Here is a 17,680-nt window from a genome sequence, read left to right on the forward strand (position 1 = left end):
GACTGCTCTCCTCATCAGAGTCATTTACGGTATGGAAAAGGCTTTTAAAAACATATGTATTGCTAATGTCTTAAACTAAAAAACAAAAAACCCAAGCATGATGAATTAGTTTGCCTGGATCAATAAATACCAGTCCCAAGTGCTTAGTGTACCAAAGGACAGCATCCATCAGTTAAATGAATTGTTGTGTTGGTACCTACTGATGTCCCATCTGCTACTGCATGTTAGTCAATTTGTGCACTTGATCCAACACATACCCCAGGATCATTCTTGTGTTTGAAATTCTCAGATCTCCTTCAGACTTTTCCCATCCATCGCTCTCAAAGGATGCCTGTGAAACTTGTTAAACATAATTTCTAAATTACAAGCCATCAAAAGCACAACTCCGGTCACATTTCAGATCTTCACCCGGAAGGGAAAGGCGGTCGAGGCTTCGATGAGCTGCTGACACTGTCCTCATCGCCTCGAAGCCGCCTCCCGCCACATGGGAAGCCAGGGCTGCCTCACGTCTCTGAGGTTTTATGCACAAAGCCTCACAGGATACCTAGAAGGTGCCAGAAGGATCCAGGGGAAGCCTTCTCCTTTCTTCCGGAGCTGTTCTGAGTGGGGCCAACAACAGGTGAATACAAAGAGAAGAACAGAAGTTCAAGATGGATAAAAAGCCCAGACCTGGAGGGAGCAGGGTTAGGAGACAGAACGGTACCAAAGCCTGCTGCCCCAATAGCATTTTGAGACCTCACGTGCTAAAAAACTCCAGGCACAACTGGATACTGCTTTAATCACAGGGAATGAGCATCTCTCCAAAAGGTCCTCGGACATCCCCCCCCACCCCCACCCCCTTCTGTATAGCACTGAGACACTCCATTTGCTACAACCCTCTGCCCACAAGGCACGCTGTCTCCCTACCTCACTGTGGCTTCTCCTATAAACCGCGACACTCACAAACACGCCATTTTGCATTCAAATCAGCTGCTTCTGGAGTTCTGCGGCCTCTGAACCCTGTTCTCCATGGATCACTTTCACACCTGAAATCACCTCTAGTCTCCTTTCCTGGAGGGTTGCTTATTTCTTACTGTGCAGACACACCCCATCAGAAAGGAGCAGGGCAAGAGCTTACGTGCAAATATTTGCAAACAATTGTTTTTGAAATGGCACACGTTTTAAAAATTCAAGTCAAATCCAGGAACACACAGTTGGTTGGTATCAGCCGGCCCTTCATCCACAACAAACAGAACAACAGTCAGTTTCTGAAGTAAGAGAGGGATGGCAGCACTGGCTGCTCCACCGGGGAGGTTAGCTCCTTGAGCTTAGCGGGAAGCCTGGGGGAAATGTGGAGGCTTAACCGAAGCCAGGTTTCTCCAGCCTCGTGGCCCCCTCCTGGATCTGGATGTGGGTGAGGATGGACCCTCCCCACCAGGGGGGGGGCAACTCTTTCCTAGCAAATCTGAAACTAAAATAAGGAAGGCACGTTCCCAGAGCCCTGCTAGGTAGGGGCCACTATCTACTTTCACTCTCCAAAAACAAATGCAGGGGAGGAGAGGTATCTTTTCACCCACTAGGCCTAAAGGGGAACCCCAAAAGCCAACACATCCTTGCTAGCTTTGTGTGTGGCTCAGATGACCTTCTGCTAAGGCAATGCCAAGGGCACGGGGATATGTCGCTGGGACCATCAGAAGGTCCAATATCTTAGGGGGAAAAGTCCAAAGATGAGGATCCCAGTCAGGCAGGCAAGGCTGGAGGTCAGTAAGTGAACATCAGCCCAAGTCTGTGGCTGTGAAGAAGGGGTCACGGCCATAACAGGTTTACAACAGGGGTATCCCCTTGAGCACTTCAACTAGATCTGTCCCCCAAAAGACAGAAGGCAACATTTGCCCAAAGGAGGAGCCCCTTGGTGATTCACAGGATGGAGTCGTCCTCATCCTGGTGGCCAGGCAGGAGCTGGGAAGTCCCCGAGGACGGCAGTCAGCCGAGTGAAGCGCTGTTCACCTCGGAGTCCTCCTGGCTGTCCCCAGCCACCTCCTCCAGCTCATCAGGGCTGTCGGTGATGTTGGGCTCGCTGGAGCACTGGCGGTGAGGCGGGGAGAAGCGGGGCGGCAGGAGCAGGCCCTTGTCCTCAGCACCAGGCTCCTCCCCTAAGCCTGAGTGCATCATGGAGGCCATAGCCAGCAGCTGGATGTCCGAGTGGGCATTGGCCACCGTGTGCCGCCGGACGCTGCCACACTTCTCCAGGTAGGCCTCTCCCTCTTGCTCCGTCAGAGGGGTCAGGACCATCTCATTCAGCGGCCGGCTGCTGGTGGTCATCGGGGACGTGTAGTTCAGGACAGTGACCTTGGACCGGACCCGGGAGTGGCGCCTGGCTGTAAGAGAAAAATCAGCAAAGACTGTAATTGAGGAGGAAATAGTGGGGGGTCACAACCTCCTAATCAATGGGGATGAAAAACTAGGTGATAAAATGCCAGGGAGCAACCAAGACAGAAGAATCTATGCCAGCCTGTGGCAGAGGTTTTCTCTGAAGCCACACATTTCTATAATGTTCCCACGTTTTTACAATAACCATGTATTATTTTTATGATCACAAAATCAATACCTATAAAACAGAAGCACCGGAAGAGTTCAAAGAAGCACAGACCCCATTAAAGAACCATCCTTTAAAAATGCCCTTAAAAACAATTCATTTCTCTCCCGCTGCTGTTAAAAGCAAGTATTTGAGACTGGCAATTGCAAAACCCACGTTGTGGCCCCAGGTCTCCAGCCAGCCTGGCTGCAGATGGGCTGAGTCTGCTCGCCGAGCAGTTTCTATGTGCAGGTCCAGGGCCCAGGTAAGTTGAGGGCCTGGGGGACAGAGTGCATGGCAGACACATGCACCATCCCCAGGGGAAACAGGACTTCATCTGATGATTTCCATGGGCCTCAGCCTGGTAGAATGAGCCAGGAGAGGCATCTCTCAGACGGGTGCCTGGACGTTGTCCTCCTCTCTGACATTGTTAGTCCAGCAGCCCAAGATCCTTACAGGGTTGGACAGGCAGCAAACTCACAAGAGAGGCCAGCTGGGGTGCTGCTGAGAGCTGGAGCCACAGTGAGGGTGGCAACCTGGAGAAGTGGGGTCCCCATGACTCCTGCCCTCCCACCCCCTGCCCCACAACAAACACTTCTTGAGCTACAAAGTGTAAATGCTATGCTCACTGCAGGAGAAAGAGAAGCGTGAGTCTGATATGAGGCCTGCCAAAGGGGCTTGAGCCCTATGCTCAAATGTGTGTGCGTGTGTGGGGGGGGGGGGTAGGGAGCTGTCTTAGCAGCAATCATTAACTGAGCATCTATTATGTGCTGGGTACTGTACCAACAAAGGATGTGCTTCACCCCCATGATCTCCTTGAGACCATTTTGCAGAAAAGGAACCTGAAGCTAAGATGCTACAACTTTATAGAAACATTAGTAATGAAAGCAGGACTCACTCAGGCCCAGAGCCAACAACGGAGCCCCTGCTTGTGGCCCGTACACAACTATTAAAGCAGGTCAACATGGCAAGCGTCAGGCAGAGGAACTGACAAAAGCACTCTGGGGAGGCAGAGAAGTCATGCAGAGGGGCCGTTGCAGGTGGGCCTGCTCCTTTACGAGTGACGGACAGACTGGCCATCCCCCACCTCACTGAGAGGAGAGTCTAGGCTGGGGCCTGAGTTACAAGGGGAACCACATGCACCCTGCCCTCAATGAGCTCATAGTCTAAGGGCCATGACTACACAGTATGGCCGGGGCCAGGATGTGGTCTGGGGTCCAGGAGAGGGAGGGGGAGGCACACACAACGCCTCATCTGGAATGGTTCCCTGGGGGCCAGGCCACCTCTAGCTGGGACCCATACTATGGCAGCAGCTCTGCCTAAATCCTGCCCTGAGACAGGGCAGCTCCTTTCTCTTCTGTGCTCAGCCCTTGGCAGCCCAGAGACGTTAAGTAACTTGCTCCAGGCCACAGAGCTGAAGCACAGCCCCTGCAGTTCCCAAGGCCCGGCTCCTTCTGCAGCTGGCCCCACCTCTCTCCTTACTGCTGCGATGACTCACCGGAGAGGTCTACAGCTCTTCCTTCTGCTTTCCGGGCAAAATGTTTTGGTTCCCAAGACTGGGTGTGGGCAGAGCCCAGACCACAGAGGCCACTGGGCTGTATCAAGTGCCCTGGGCAGACAGTGTTTCCTTGTTAAATTCCCACCAGATTCCAAAGGCAACCCCCAGACAAGGGCATCAGCTGTGTCCCCAGTGGGGTCAGCCCCCACTGGGCGCCCTTGGGAGGCCTTAAAACAGATGCCAGACGTGGAGCTGACGGACAGCTCCCTACACTGCTGTCTGCTTTCTCCCCACTTCTTCACTCCAGGGAAGGCTGCGTCTTGCCATTCAGAGAAGGAAACCTCCCATTAAGGGAGGAATGAAGCTGTCAGTATCCCCTGGGGCCTAAAACAGGTCCCTCCCTTGCCATGGTGCCCTTTGAGCAGAGAACGAGGCCGGGACCTGCCCCCTCTGCTGGCACCTACGCCCGGGCCTCCTCCTGCTTTTCACACGGGGTAGGGCGGTAGGGCGAGGGGAGCCTTTCTTCCTTCCTCACGTACCAGGCTCCCCCGGCCCTCCCCCTGCCCCCAGCTCTGGCATTCACCACCCTGCCAGCAATGGCAGCTCCTTTCACACCCCCTGAGAGAAGAAAGCCTGGGTGAGGCGGTCCTCTGGCCCTTTGTTGGGGACTCAGTTCCCAGGCCTTTGATCTCCATGGCTCACCGGCCAGGCCCCACCGGAGTGGCAGCCATAATGCAGGCATTGTGACCAACCCTCTCCAGGCCCCAGCACCTGAAAGCCCATGAATGCCGACTTGTCAGGAAGAGAAGCCACAGTATCTGGAGGCAAAGGGCCCTCCCCCTGGAGACACAATGGGGGTGGGGAGGGAGGGAATGTGTGGGAGGCCCCGGCTTTTGTGCAGGAGAAATGGAGCACGGGGGTGTTTGCTCGGAGGGCTCTGTCAGCAGCGGGGGGCAGCGGCTTGGAAAACTTGGGAACTTCTGTAGGAAGGTAGGATGGGGACCTGGGTTTTGACAAATAGGCCTGTTTAAGATTTCATCACCTTCCCCCTCTCTCCCACTGCCCTAGAAAAAATGACAGCTTCGGAGGGGAGACACACACACCCTCACTCCACATGGCCCCAGACTCATCTTTCCTCCTGAAGCAAGCCTTGCCGGTCAAGGGAACAGGGCTTATTCCTCAAGCCTACGGGTCTGGCTGGCAGAGGGAGTCTTCCCATGAATCCTGGGATCAAACATGCGAGGAGCTTCTTAGAAAATCCACGTCTCTGGCTCTGGTCACCCCTCCGCCCCCGTGCGTCTCAATGACACTGAAGTGGAGGCAACCACAGTGCTGCCCCCAGCAGGCTGTGCCAGGATGAAATGAATACCTGCCAAACGCCTGGCCAAGCACCTGGAACGGGACAGGCATTTGATAAGTGGTGGCTCCTCAGATGACCATCCCAGCTGCCCTTGACCACTCAGGAAGGGTACCTCTGTGGCCGTTTTAGGTTATTAGTCCCCAGAGGTTTGAGGGGAGAAGTCTGGTTTCAGATACCTCTTGGACTGAGGATGAGAGGGAAGGACCACCTCCTCGGTGGGCCCTCGGTAAGATCACAATCACCTCCTAGGAGCTGGTGGGGGGCGGGGGGGGGGGGTGGGCGCGGGGCGGTGGAGCACATGGGAAAGCTGGGAATGTGCAGACAGCTTGGGGGACTTGGAAGCCTGGCTCCAACAGCCCAGGGACCCCCATCCTCGTTCCCCTCGCCTGTGAAATGGGAACAACAGTGCCTGCTCTGTGGCCTGGTGCACAGCCCATGCAGCATGGTGCCCAGGATGTTGCCTGTGTCTAGGACCTCCCCTGCCACCAGCCACGTTGCAGCTCTGAAGCTCTTTCAGTTCCTCAAATGCTGCAACCTCCTGTTCACCGCTACCTCCACCCCAGAGCCCTCCTGAAGATCCTTCCCTTTGCTTCGGGGACAGTCTGCCTTTCCTGTTTACTCAGCTAACTCACAGTCATCCTACAGGTCCCATCAGAGATGTCACTTCCCCCAGGGAGTCTTCCCTGATTTCCCATGCAGGTAAAGTTCCCCTGTTGTGGGGCCCCTGGCCCCTGTACTTCCCCACTTAGAACACTTGTGCCCTGATGAGTCATTGTCTATTGTTTGTGACTTTCCTCACAGAGGGCACGGGTGGGTCAGTTTTGTTCACGGATATACCTGCAGTACCTCACAAAGCGCCTGGAACAGGGCTTTCGTACGCATTTGCTGAAATAATAATGAAAGAAAATAATCAAAAGAGGGTCATTTCCTTCCCTCTCTACTTCTACTGAGATAATACCCTAGAAGGCAAGGATTGGTCTTGACACAAGAATGAAACCTCAGGCCTTTGCTTCACAACTTGACAAGAGTATATACTATTATTTTAGCTTGAAAACTGAAGGTACCCCTCTTAGAGTGAGTCCTCACTGAACAAACTTCTGCATCTACCCTTGTCCCTGGCTCTAGGCCTAGCGACAATGGATGGAGTCCCTGCTGTGGCCCCACCTGCTGGCGTTCTGACATCTGCTTGGATCCTCCTGTCCTAGTAAGTGAGCCTTGGCCAGGGGACCAGGGTGACCAGTGGGCTGCACTCGAGCTGGAAGCTGGGCTCTGGGGAGAACACAGCTACATGGTGCCCGGTCATAGCTGGGAGGGCAGGTTTCCTTCAGCTGTTACTCCTACTCAGGCTGGTTCCAGCTCCTGCGTGGAATGAGGCAGGGAGGGAGGGAAGTGGGGAGGAAGGGAAGAGGCTGAACCTGGCAGGCAGCAGGCTGGGGCCAGCACCCTCCGATTTGCGGTGGCTGTGGTTAAGCTGATGTATCCAGAGAAACATGAAGGGCCGAGAAGATCGCAGCCAGCCCTGCCTTGCTCTGCAGCAGAGAGGCCCAGGAAGGGGCGGGAGCCTCGCCCGGCTGCTTCTCTCCTTTTCTCTTTGAGGTTCAGCTCCAGCTCCATTCAAGCAAGGAGAGGGGACCAAAGGATCTAAATTCGGGGAGTCTCTTTCCATCTCTGCACCTCTCTGTGGGTGCTGGTCACCCTGGCCTCTGGGTATAGATGCCACCCATCTATCGTACATTTCTGAGTGCCTACCGTATACCAGGCATCATACCAGCTACTGGAGACAGAACAGCCAACAGAAAGTTCCTACATTTGGGGAGCTTTTGTTTCAGAGGGTAACTGAGAAATGTCTTTTATGGTAAGCCTTATTAGAGAGTTATTTCCCCACACCCAGACTGAGGTTTCACTGAGATAAAAAAAACTACTCCGAGTCATCTCTAGCATCTCCAGAGTGCCTCGTGCCAAGCCTGACACTCACTAACGCTAACTTTCCAGACACCAAAAAAAGTCTGCAGCAGGACTGGTTCCCAAATCCAGGAGCCCCCTTTCTTGGTGTGAAGGCTTTGGCGGTACCTCCAGAAATGGAGTGGGGAGCAGCAGCCCCACCTCCTCTGGCCACGCGTGCAAGAGCTGCCTTCCCGTTTCCAGCTGCTTTCAAAGGCAAACCACCACAGGCGGTTTTTCCACTCAAGTGGGGAGTGGTGCAAGAACACAGTTTCTGGTGTCAGATACAGGAAAAATGAACGTGGTAGGCACAAGACAGAGATCAAAGCCACTGATCAAAGATGCGGATCAGACAAGCACCACCACAGAGGCACAGTGTGGGTCTCTGGGGAGGAATCACAGAGTGGGGAGAAGGTTACCGGCACACAGGCCAGCCGGAAAATGTGAGGGATCCATGTGCACCCATTTGCACGGGCCTGCATCGGAAGCCAAAGTCTCGGCACATCACTGGGGCCCAGGATAACGTAGCTGGTGGTGTTATCATCAAGGCTCCCGGCAGCGCGAGAGCTGTGCCCCTTACCCAGCGTGCACATGGGGCCTGAGATGCCGCGGTCATCACTGATGCCCAGGAAAGGAGAAACCACCTGCTTCACCAGCTCCTCCAGCTGCAAATAACCCTCACTTGGGCCTGTCGGCTCATGAACACTCTGGAAAAAAACATCCAAGAGAAGCAAAGGTCAGTCAAAGTCACCACAGCCAGCTGGCCCTCCTCCTATGTTCAAGGCAGCATCCTTGTGGCTAGAATGCAGGAAACCGAGGCCTGAAGCCCACGTCACTTGCCATGGGTCACTAGGACCAGAACTGGTGCCGTGGCGCCTCTCCTGCAGGTCCCACCAACACAGTGGGGCAGGGAGTGGATCCCACCATAGTATCCCACCCTTGCTGTCGCAATGACTGCTTCACACTCAGCTTGCAGGCACGTGACGTGTACCCAAGCACAGAGGCCTCCCAACCACCCAAGGACGGGGACATGCTCCTCATCTCCATTCTACAGATGAGGAAATGAAGACCCAGAGGGTTTAAGCAAGTTGCCCAGGAAAACACAGCTGGTAACTGGCAAAAACCCAGAATGGGAACCCAGGCTATCTGGCTCCAACCCACAACTCACTGACACTTGTTAACAGGCTAGAAAAGAAAGCGGGACAGAATATGAAAATGTCCAGAACAGTAGAAGAAAGGGAGAGTCACTGCGGAACAAGATGTCTCTTTAGCAGCAAGATGAAGTCAGTTCAAAAGCCCAGCATGACCAGAGTCCTCAGAGCCAAAGCCAGAGCAAACACCAACTAAAACAATGACCACAACAGTCAAGTCCGGAAAGGAGCCAGGAAGTAACCAAGGTTTTCTTAAAAAACCAGCAGACTCCTAGGGGACTCAACTGATCGCTGGAAAGGGCTCCAGGCCATGCTCTAGTGTTGAGAGGCCGCAGGGGCGCAGAGACAAGGATCCATGGGGGCTGGGCCCAGCCCAGCGAGCAGTTCCGTCAAATTCTCAAAGCGGAATGGATTTTAAATCATCCTCTCTTTCAAGTAAGCACCCTCCATTGCGCTGAAGTTTTCGGGGATGGCAGGGGAAGAGGGTCGGGCAACAAAGCCGGAGGGGCCACTTCTGCGGGCTGGGGATCACCAGGTGAGGTGGAAGCTCTCAGAGAAGCATGCTGACGTGGCCCCTTGTTGGCTCCAGGATGTTTGGGGTGGGGGTGGGAGAAGGCGGCTTAAAGAGACACTGAGCTGGGGAGGCTGAGCTGGGGGCTGTGGCACAGGAGACTTCAAGACCTGGCGCTTGGGTCTGGGAGGGGGTTGGAAGGGAGGAAATGCAGAGACGATGTGAGTGGCCCTCAGACCCTCGGTGCTTCAGCGAAGGCTGCCTGGCACTTGAAGGTGGCGAGGGGCAGAAGGCATGAGGGTTTTCCCTGCGCCCTTGGCTCCAGCTCCGCTCAGCCTGAGCTGAAGCACTGGAAATGCTGGCAGTGGGAAAACAAAGGGGAAAAGCAAAGGAGGTGCTTTTCTGAGGAAGGAACACACACTTCCGCAGAAACGGAAGAGAATCCTCCAGCCCCGAGCAGGGAGAGATTCATGCGCCTCGGGACCCACCGCAGGCTTCCGAAGCTGAGCAGTTTCAGCCCCAAAACCACCTGCAGGGGGGTTTAGAGACAAGGAAACTTTTTCCCCACTGTTTTTCCTCCATGATATTGCTCATTTGACTCCCACCCCTCCCCCGCCTCCTGATCCTGAGCCTTCCCCTCCTACAATTCATCGGCACCAGAAAGAGCTGAAAGAAAGGAGAAGCCGCAAGAGACAGGAATAAAATGGGAACCAAGCACAGGATTTGGAGCTGGACGGTGATCTGCCAGGGTAGCTGCTGAGATGTGACTTGCCCATGGCCCTTGAGGAAGGAGCTGCCCCCAAACCCTCAGCCTCGTTGCCGGACTGGCTACGTATTTGCAAAGCCCAGTGCGCAATGAAAATGCAGGGTCCCTTGTTCAAAATTTACTAAGAATTACAAAATGGCACTGGGAGAGAATTAAACCAAGCACGGGGCCCTGCTGAGTATGGGGCCCTGGGCGACTGCTTGGGTCACCCACCCTGCCTGGCTGACTGGGACCCCTCAGAAGGCACCATTCTAGGGGGATCTTAGGACCCATCTGCACCTGCCAGGAGGAACCAGATCTCCAAGCTGGTCCCAATCTCCAGTTCAGCCTCTTCCTGGGACAGCCTGAGCATGGAAACATGCAGTACATGGCAGGAAAGCTGGAGCCCCTTGTGTATTTTGGAAAGGCAGGGGGTTCGATCAGGGACATTTTGGAAGTGCACTGGAAAAGGGAGAGCGCAAGGCCTGAGAAATGGCTCTTTGCCCTGTAAGAGAGTCAAGCAGGGAAAATCGGCCCAGACTGTCTGGCGCTGGGGAGAGAAGGGGCCATTCTAACTCAACTACTGGGGCCCATGTGTCCTGCAGCAGGAATGGTCCCAGGGCAGTGCAACTTGAAAGTTCCATTCAGATCCAGAAGCAGCTGTCCTTCTGCTCAGGAAGATGGACCTTGACTGGGGAAAGACCTGCATATGTCATTGTCCCACACTCAGCCCCAGGCTCTGTAGGTCCCAGAGTGAGGAAGGACATAGGCCAGTGGAGCTAGTCCCAGGAGGGCCCCAGGGAAATGATGCCAAACACTCTGTGTTAAAGTGGGACCATCTTAAAAGCCGATGGGTGTTTCTAAGTACCCTAGAAGCTGCAGGGGGTGGGGGAGTCAGTAGTTGCCCAGAAAGGCTGAGTGGAAAGGTAAGAAAAGCAAGATCTGAGGAAGGAGTGACAAATGCATCTCCTGTAAATTAAGATGTGACCTTGGGCTACTTAGCCATTTCTCTGAACCTCTACCTCATCTGTGAAATGGGAAAACAGGGACTGATTCCTTGCTCAAGTTCCCAGAAATTTGTCATGATCAGAGTTTCTCCAAATAGAATTCCCCAGCCAAGGTTGGAAACCCTGCGTGACAGTCACCACCAGGAGGACTGAGGCCAGAGACCTGGGTTCAGTCCTACTCCAGCTCTTACTACCTGGTACCATCATTCACTGAACACATGTTTAATTAACACCTACTGTGTGCCAGAGACTGTGCTGGGTGCTGAAGGCAGAAGAGGAAGGAGAAGACATATAGGCCCACCTTGACCAGAGAGGGCTGGTGGGCCACCGGAAACCCAGCATTCCATGCAGAGGGGACAGGATCACAAAGGTCCCAGCAGAACAGCGAAAGGCTAAGAAGGCCAGTGTGGCTGGAGAACTGAATAGCCAGCAGGGAAGTCAGGTCCCAGGTGAGGCCAGGGTACAGACTTGGGCTGTTATCTTAAGATCACCGTGGACCGCTGAAGAGTTGAAGCTGTCCCATGGAGGACAAATTGGGGGGTAGGGGAGGCAGGGTGGATGAAGGAAGATTCTCCTGGGAAAGCAGCCTAGCCATTTTTAGGGGCTTCATGGGGGACGATGGCAGCTTTCTCATTTGGTTGCTGGGTTGCCGGGCACAGGGCCCTGAAGACTGAAATTTATAAAGGCCCCGTGGTCTACTGAGCCCTTCCTTCAATTCTCCTTCCCCCTCAAAACAAAACAACCAACCAAAAAAGGAATCACCTCTCATCCCTAAAATATCATACACAGAAATGATATTTCCTAACCTTCCTATTCGAATCCCAAAGAGCTCATTTTCTAGATTCCGTATTTGGGATCCAAGCTCTGTCTTCTGTTTCTCAGACACGAACTGCACACACTTTCCCACCTCCTTCCTTCTCCTTCCCGGCCACAACAATACCGGACCTGGCATTCCAGCCAGTGACGCCCACTCTCATCCTATGAGGCAACTCTTCCTCTGCTCTGATGTCAGGAAAGGGGGAGAATGCCCAGAAGGATGGTCTAACCAGAAAACAGGAAGAGAATGGCCAAAGGGGAAGGGAGCTATCAGGGCCCCGAGGTCCCACCCCTGCTGAGAGGACAGCCTGGGGTCACACGCTGCCTGACCAACGATAGAATTGTGTTCCCTATGAATACAGGTACAGAGGTGAAGAATGGTTAGCAGCCTCCTTTGGGGGGTGCCCTTAGCCCACAAGCCCTGTTTCTTGAGAAGTATGCACCCCCATCCATACTTGACTGGGACCCAGGGCCATGTTCTGAAGGCAGAAGAGGAAGGAATCCCACTCAAGGTCATAGCTGGCTGGGCAGAGGGGAGTCATGGAGCTGGACCAATCACAGCCTTCCCCAAGTGTATACCATTCTGAATCTTGCCACCTTGCTGAGGGACCTCAGGCAAGCACATAAACTTCCTGAGCTTCACTGTCCTCACCTGTAAAATGGGAATAACAATCGTGCCCCCTCATTGTGTGGTCATTTGGATTATGTGATTCAGAGAGCAACACACTGAATCAAGTCTTTGGCCTGTGCCTGTCAGGAAGCAATGTTAGCTCATCTTCCTATTGTTGATTTAGAACTGGGAGGAAGATACTAGACAACCATCTGGGGTTGTCTCTTGGTGGAAACACATGAGCTAGGAGATGTCACATTTGATCAGATGTGAACCAAAGCACAGAACGCAACTCTGCAGAAAGAAAGGCCAGTCCAAGAGAGGCCAGGCAAGGCCAGGAGAAGAAGAGTCAGAGAGAACCAAGGTGGACCAGACAGAAGTAGAGACCAGTATGTAGAAGACTGGTGGCTCTGTGGCCTGACTGTCATCTCCCTCTGGTTGCAGTTTTTTAGGAAGCCCATCTGCCCCCAGAACCTTCCAGTGAGTCCTAGTCTGGCTTGAGCTAGGCAGCAGTGGGTTCTTATTGTTATTTGTAACTTGTGACTCCCTGACAGGACAGGAGAGAAGGGTGTCCACTGCCCGAATGACAGGACCGTGCTTCTCACTCCCCACTGGGATCCCAGCACAGGGCACAGAGCCAGGGACTGTAAAGATGCTCAGTGACCGGACAGCAAATGAACAAATGAACATAAGTGACTCGAAGACACTACACTAAGCGAAGGCGCTCTGGTCACGTGGTTGCTTCCCCCTTATCCCTTCTTTTTTTCTCTCAGCCTTGGGGCTACGTCCCCACCAGGGCCTCACCTGCAGGACAAGCAACATCTGGACAACAGATGAGGGCAGCTGAGGCTGGGCCAGCAGCAGCAGGTCGCCCAGCTTCACCTTGAGCAAGACCAGGTCACGGAAGCCCAGCAGGGAGATCTGGCGGATGGTCAGCTCCTGGCCCTGGAGGAGAGAAGAGGCAGTGTCGGGAGGGGAGAGCTCATGGTACCTGCCACCAACCACATGGGGTACAGAGCACCCAGGATGGGAGAGGACAAGGCCGGGGAGAGCTGTCAAAGAGGTGGGAGACTCGGCCCTCACCCTTTGGAATGAAAGCTCTGTGTAAGGTAAGGTGTGGCTCAACCTGCCTCAGTAACCCAGAGATGATACACAGAAGGGGGACCATGCCTGTCACAGGCGCCAGGAGTGGTCAGGAAGGAAAAGAAGAGAGGGCAATGGGGAGAAACAAGAGAAAAGACCACCACCTCCTCCCCACATCCAAGGCTGCTTCCTCCACTTCAGCCATTGAATGTTTGAGCACTGATCATATGCCAGGCAAAGGAGGAAAACTTGGGACCTGTTCAGACTCTTATATACATGCAAGTAACTCAGGAAGGAAAGTAACTGGGAAAGGAGAAAGGGATTTGTTCAACCAGGTGGGGCGGGTGCAGAGAAAAATAAGAGCTAATAATCCTAAGAACTGACACTTCCTGAGCTCTGACTATGGACTAGGCACGATTCTAAATAGTCTTAATGTAAATAATTCATTTATTGCCCATGATCACCCTTTGAGAGAGGTACTATTTATTATAAAACCCTCTTCACAGGAGAAAAATCCTAAAGCCCATAGTGACAGTAATTTACCCATTGGAGAGCTAGATTGCAATCCTGAACTATTTGATTTTAGAGCTCCCGACATCTGCCAAGACAGAAAGGGGGAAAGGGGCCCATTTCCAAGGCTCTCCTTTGCATGCATATACACAGAACACACCAAAAATTGATCGCTCTTGGTAGAGACAAAAATATCATTCATGTATGCCCTACCAAATAGGAATAGGTTTCCACCCTTCAAGATGACCAAGGTTGGCCCTTTTGGCTCTCTGTGCAGCACCATGGTGGGGGGCAAGAACAAGCGGCTTATGAAAGGCGGCAAAAAGGGAGCAAAGAAGAAAGTGGTTGATCCATTTTCTAAGAAAGGTTGGTCTGATGTGAAAGCACCAGCTACATTCCACATAAGAAATACTGGAAAAACACTAGTCACAAGAACGCAAGGAACCAAAATGGCCTCTGATGATCTGAAGGGTCATGTTTTTGAAGTGAGCCTCGCTGATCTGCAGAATGATGAAGATGCATTTAGAAAACTCAAGCTAATTACTGAGGATGTTCAGGGCAAACACTGCCTGACTCATTTCCATGGCACGGATCTTACCCGTGACAAAATGTGCTCCATGGTCAAAAAGTGGCAGGCTATGACTGAAGCTCATGTTGACATTAAGACTACCGGCGGGTATTTGCTTCGTCTCTTCTGTGTTGGTTTTACTAAAAAGCGCAACAATCAGATTCGGAAGACCTCTTATGTTCAGCATCAACAGGTCCGCCAAATCCGGAAGAAGATGATGGAAATCATGACCCGAGAGGTGCAGACAAATGACTTGAAAGAAGTGGTCAATAAACTGATTCCAGATAGCATTGGAAAAGACATAGAAGAGGCTTGCCAATCTATTTATCCGCTTCATGATGTCTTTGTTAGAAAAGTCAAGATGCTGAAGAAGCCCAAGTTTGAATTGGGAAAACGCATGGAGCTTCACGGTGAAGGCAGCAGTTCTGGGAAAACTACTGGGGATGAGACAGGTGCTAAAGTTGAGCGAGCAGATGGATATGAGCCCCCAGTTCAAGAGTCTGTTTAAAATACAGACATTTAATGGTGACAAATAAAAAGGCCTATTTGTGATACTTTTTAAAAATTTTGAAAAATTTTAAAAAGACTACCAAGGTTGAAGAAAAGTTCTACACGTCCTATAACACCTTAAGAAGGTTTTATAGAAACATGGATGAGAGTGGTGTGGCCATCTCTGCATCCCCCATACTCCAGTCCCAAGAGACATACACAACGCCACCCCCACCTTACAGGCTCACTTCAACCTCCGCTTCCAGATCGCCTTCCCGGACCGCCTCTGTGGGCAGTGGTCCACAACCACTCCTCCATCTTTTCCGAGGTCCAACCATTTCTATTTTTTGCACCACGTCCCAGCACTTGGCACTGACTACTTATCTCATATGGATCTGTGCCCTCACTTTACCTCCAGGAGCCCTTCCATTTTACAAGGCAGAAAAGTGCAGATAAAGTTCCACAGCCTTGCACACAGTAGACACTCAAAACCACACTTGTCCAATAAGGAGTTGTGAGAAGGATCTGGCTAGACCCGCAGACACCTCTGGGGGTGCTACTAATGGCAGTGAGAGCCCCTCAGCCAGGGGTTCTCAAAGTAGGGTGTCTGGACCAGTGGCAGCATTGCTAGGGAAATTAGGGGGAGGTGGACAGGGGCAAAACCAACTGTCACCAAATCTTAGCATTTTTCAAGAAAAGCAGGGCAGTAGTAGCCTCAGACCCGCCCAACTGGGCTCCTGCCTGTGTCAGAGCCTAAGAGGGCCCTTGGCCCTCCGATGACTGTCCCAGGACCACGCCCACCGAGATACTACACTCTCCATTCTAAACCCACCTGGGCACCTGCACGTGGGAATACCACGCCCAAAGGGTCCTAAGAGACACCCAGGACTATGAACTCCCTTCCGTGCGGTTGCCGAATAAAACACAAGATGCCTGGTTAAATTCGAATCGTTTTTTTAGTACACGTCTCAAACATTGCATTATTCATGTTGATCTGAAATCCACATTTAACTCAGCATCCTGTATTTTTGTTGGCTAAATCCATCAACCCTCCCTTCCAGGACTGTCATCTTAAGACTCACTGCTGGCCGAGGAGTGACTCCTGCAGGGAAGGGAGAAGCTTGTGGGCACGGGGAGCTGAACAGCCCACACAAAGGCTACCCATCCTCTCATGGGCCGCAGGACGAGCTGAGAATGAGGGGAAGGGAGTAGTGGCTGCAGGCTGCAGGCTTCTTCCGCAATTATTAGGGGCAGGCCCAGAATGGGAAATGGACTCTTTAGGCACACCCTCCCCATGTTTAAATATTTGAGAAACAGTTCAAAGAACAGTTCAAATCCCTTTAAAACAGCATTCAGAGCGAACAAAGCATGTGGATCACTACCTCTGGCACAAGGTTGTTCCGACCGATGCTATGGCTGCACCCCAGCCCTCACTTCCACAAGCCCGATTAGACACGGGGCCCTACCCCAGGGACAGGAGTGAGACAGCAAGCACATGGCAGTGTAGGATGGTCTCTTACTCGACTGCCTTAGGGGATGTCCACTCTGACCTGCCACTGACCCGTCCTGCAGGAGGGTAGGAGAAAATCAAATGGTACAATGAGCTGAGGTCACAGAATAAGAACATGAAAGAGATGCCACGCACCTTATAATTTACATTCTTCCCTTTGCAGGATGTGAAATGGAGCTATGCTCAGAGAAGGGAACAGCATTTTCCCAAACCCAACCAGATTCCAAGTCCAGTGTTCCTTCTGCTACATTATCTTCAGGAATCCCTTGTGGGGGGCAAGGAAGATTACTCCTTTCCCACCAGCTGGGAGCAATAGAAAACTGCCTTAAAATCATGCTACAAAGAAAGTGGGGAGAAAGGGAAATCAAAGGAGAAGTCTCTTTTCTGCATCTTTTCTACATCTGAAAACTAAGAAGAAGCAAACCACTCCAAGAATATACAGACATGCTCCAGACCAAGAGGGTGTTGAGGGCCTACAAATTGCTACTACTTCTGCGGAGCCTCTTCTTTACTTGAGGGTAGATGCTACATATTAGAACCAGAGCCCCCTGCAAAGACTTCCAAGGTCCTTGGCCAACTTGGGCCCCGACCTCCTGGTTCTCCCCCATCCACCAGGAGGTTCCAGGCTGTCCCAGTGAGACTGACCTGAACTGGATAAAATATTGCCTGCAGGGTGGGGAGAGTCTCAGTGAAGAAGTGGTCCCAGACTTCAGCCAGAACCTCAATGCGATTTTCACCTACACGAGGGCGAGAAGATGGGAGGGGAGGAAGAAAGAAAAGAGCTTGTCATTACTTGTAGGAGAGGCTAGAAGACAGTTCCATGTTTAATGGAGCAGGCGGTGCAGGTATGAAAGCTCACTTCCTACATTTGATCTGTAAGGTGTGACCACAGTAAACATGGGATGGAGGGGAAAGACTCAACTGAAAATATGCAAATACACGTACGCCTTCTATCCCCAAACTAGAAAAGGGAGCTGAATTTTGAAGATCATATAATAATTGTTATCATGAGAATGGCTACAGCATTATCAGTCACTGTGCTAAGCTACTTATCTATGGCATCTCATGAGTAGATTCTATTACCCCGTGCTACAGGCTCAGAGGGGCCACGTGTCTGCCTCAAAGTCACACAGCAAGAAAGCAGAGCTGGGGTTCCAGGACCCATGCTCTTGGCACATGTGACCTGGGTAGACCACGTGCAGTTCTATGTTGCTTTTTTGTTGCTGTTGATGGTGGTGTTTTACTCACTAAGACATAGACTTTTTACTCTGGATTTCAGCTGTCAATTGAGGGAGGTAGAAAGAGAGCCTGGAAACTGTCACCTCCA

At 52.3% G+C, this 17,680-nt stretch overlaps 1 protein-coding gene and 1 pseudogene across 1 annotated transcript in view; one reads left to right on the forward strand and one right to left on the reverse strand.

The window, feature by feature from the left end:
• Positions 1–1,559: 1,559 nt before the first annotated feature.
• Positions 1,560–17,680, reverse strand: part of PRR5L (proline rich 5 like) — a 65,626-nt gene continuing 49,505 nt past the window's right edge. The window contains exons 6-9 of the mRNA XM_090262571.1: positions 16,999–17,090; positions 12,998–13,138; positions 7,934–8,060; positions 1,560–2,357 (exon numbers count right to left, since the gene is read on the reverse strand). Of these exons, the coding sequence (XP_090118697.1) occupies positions 1,963–2,357; positions 7,934–8,060; positions 12,998–13,138; positions 16,999–17,090 (755 nt within the window). The 3' untranslated portion in view covers positions 1,560–1,962. The remainder of the gene's footprint in view (positions 2,358–7,933; positions 8,061–12,997; positions 13,139–16,998; positions 17,091–17,680) is intronic.
• On the forward strand, positions 13,669–14,878 carry LOC150017960 (small ribosomal subunit protein eS1 pseudogene; annotated as a pseudogene).

Source organism: Furipterus horrens, unplaced genomic scaffold (genome assembly GCF_987537825.1).
Source record: "Furipterus horrens unplaced genomic scaffold, mFurHor1.1.pri manual_scaffold_2, whole genome shotgun sequence".
NCBI classification, from domain to species: Eukaryota; Metazoa; Chordata; class Mammalia; order Chiroptera; family Furipteridae; genus Furipterus; species Furipterus horrens.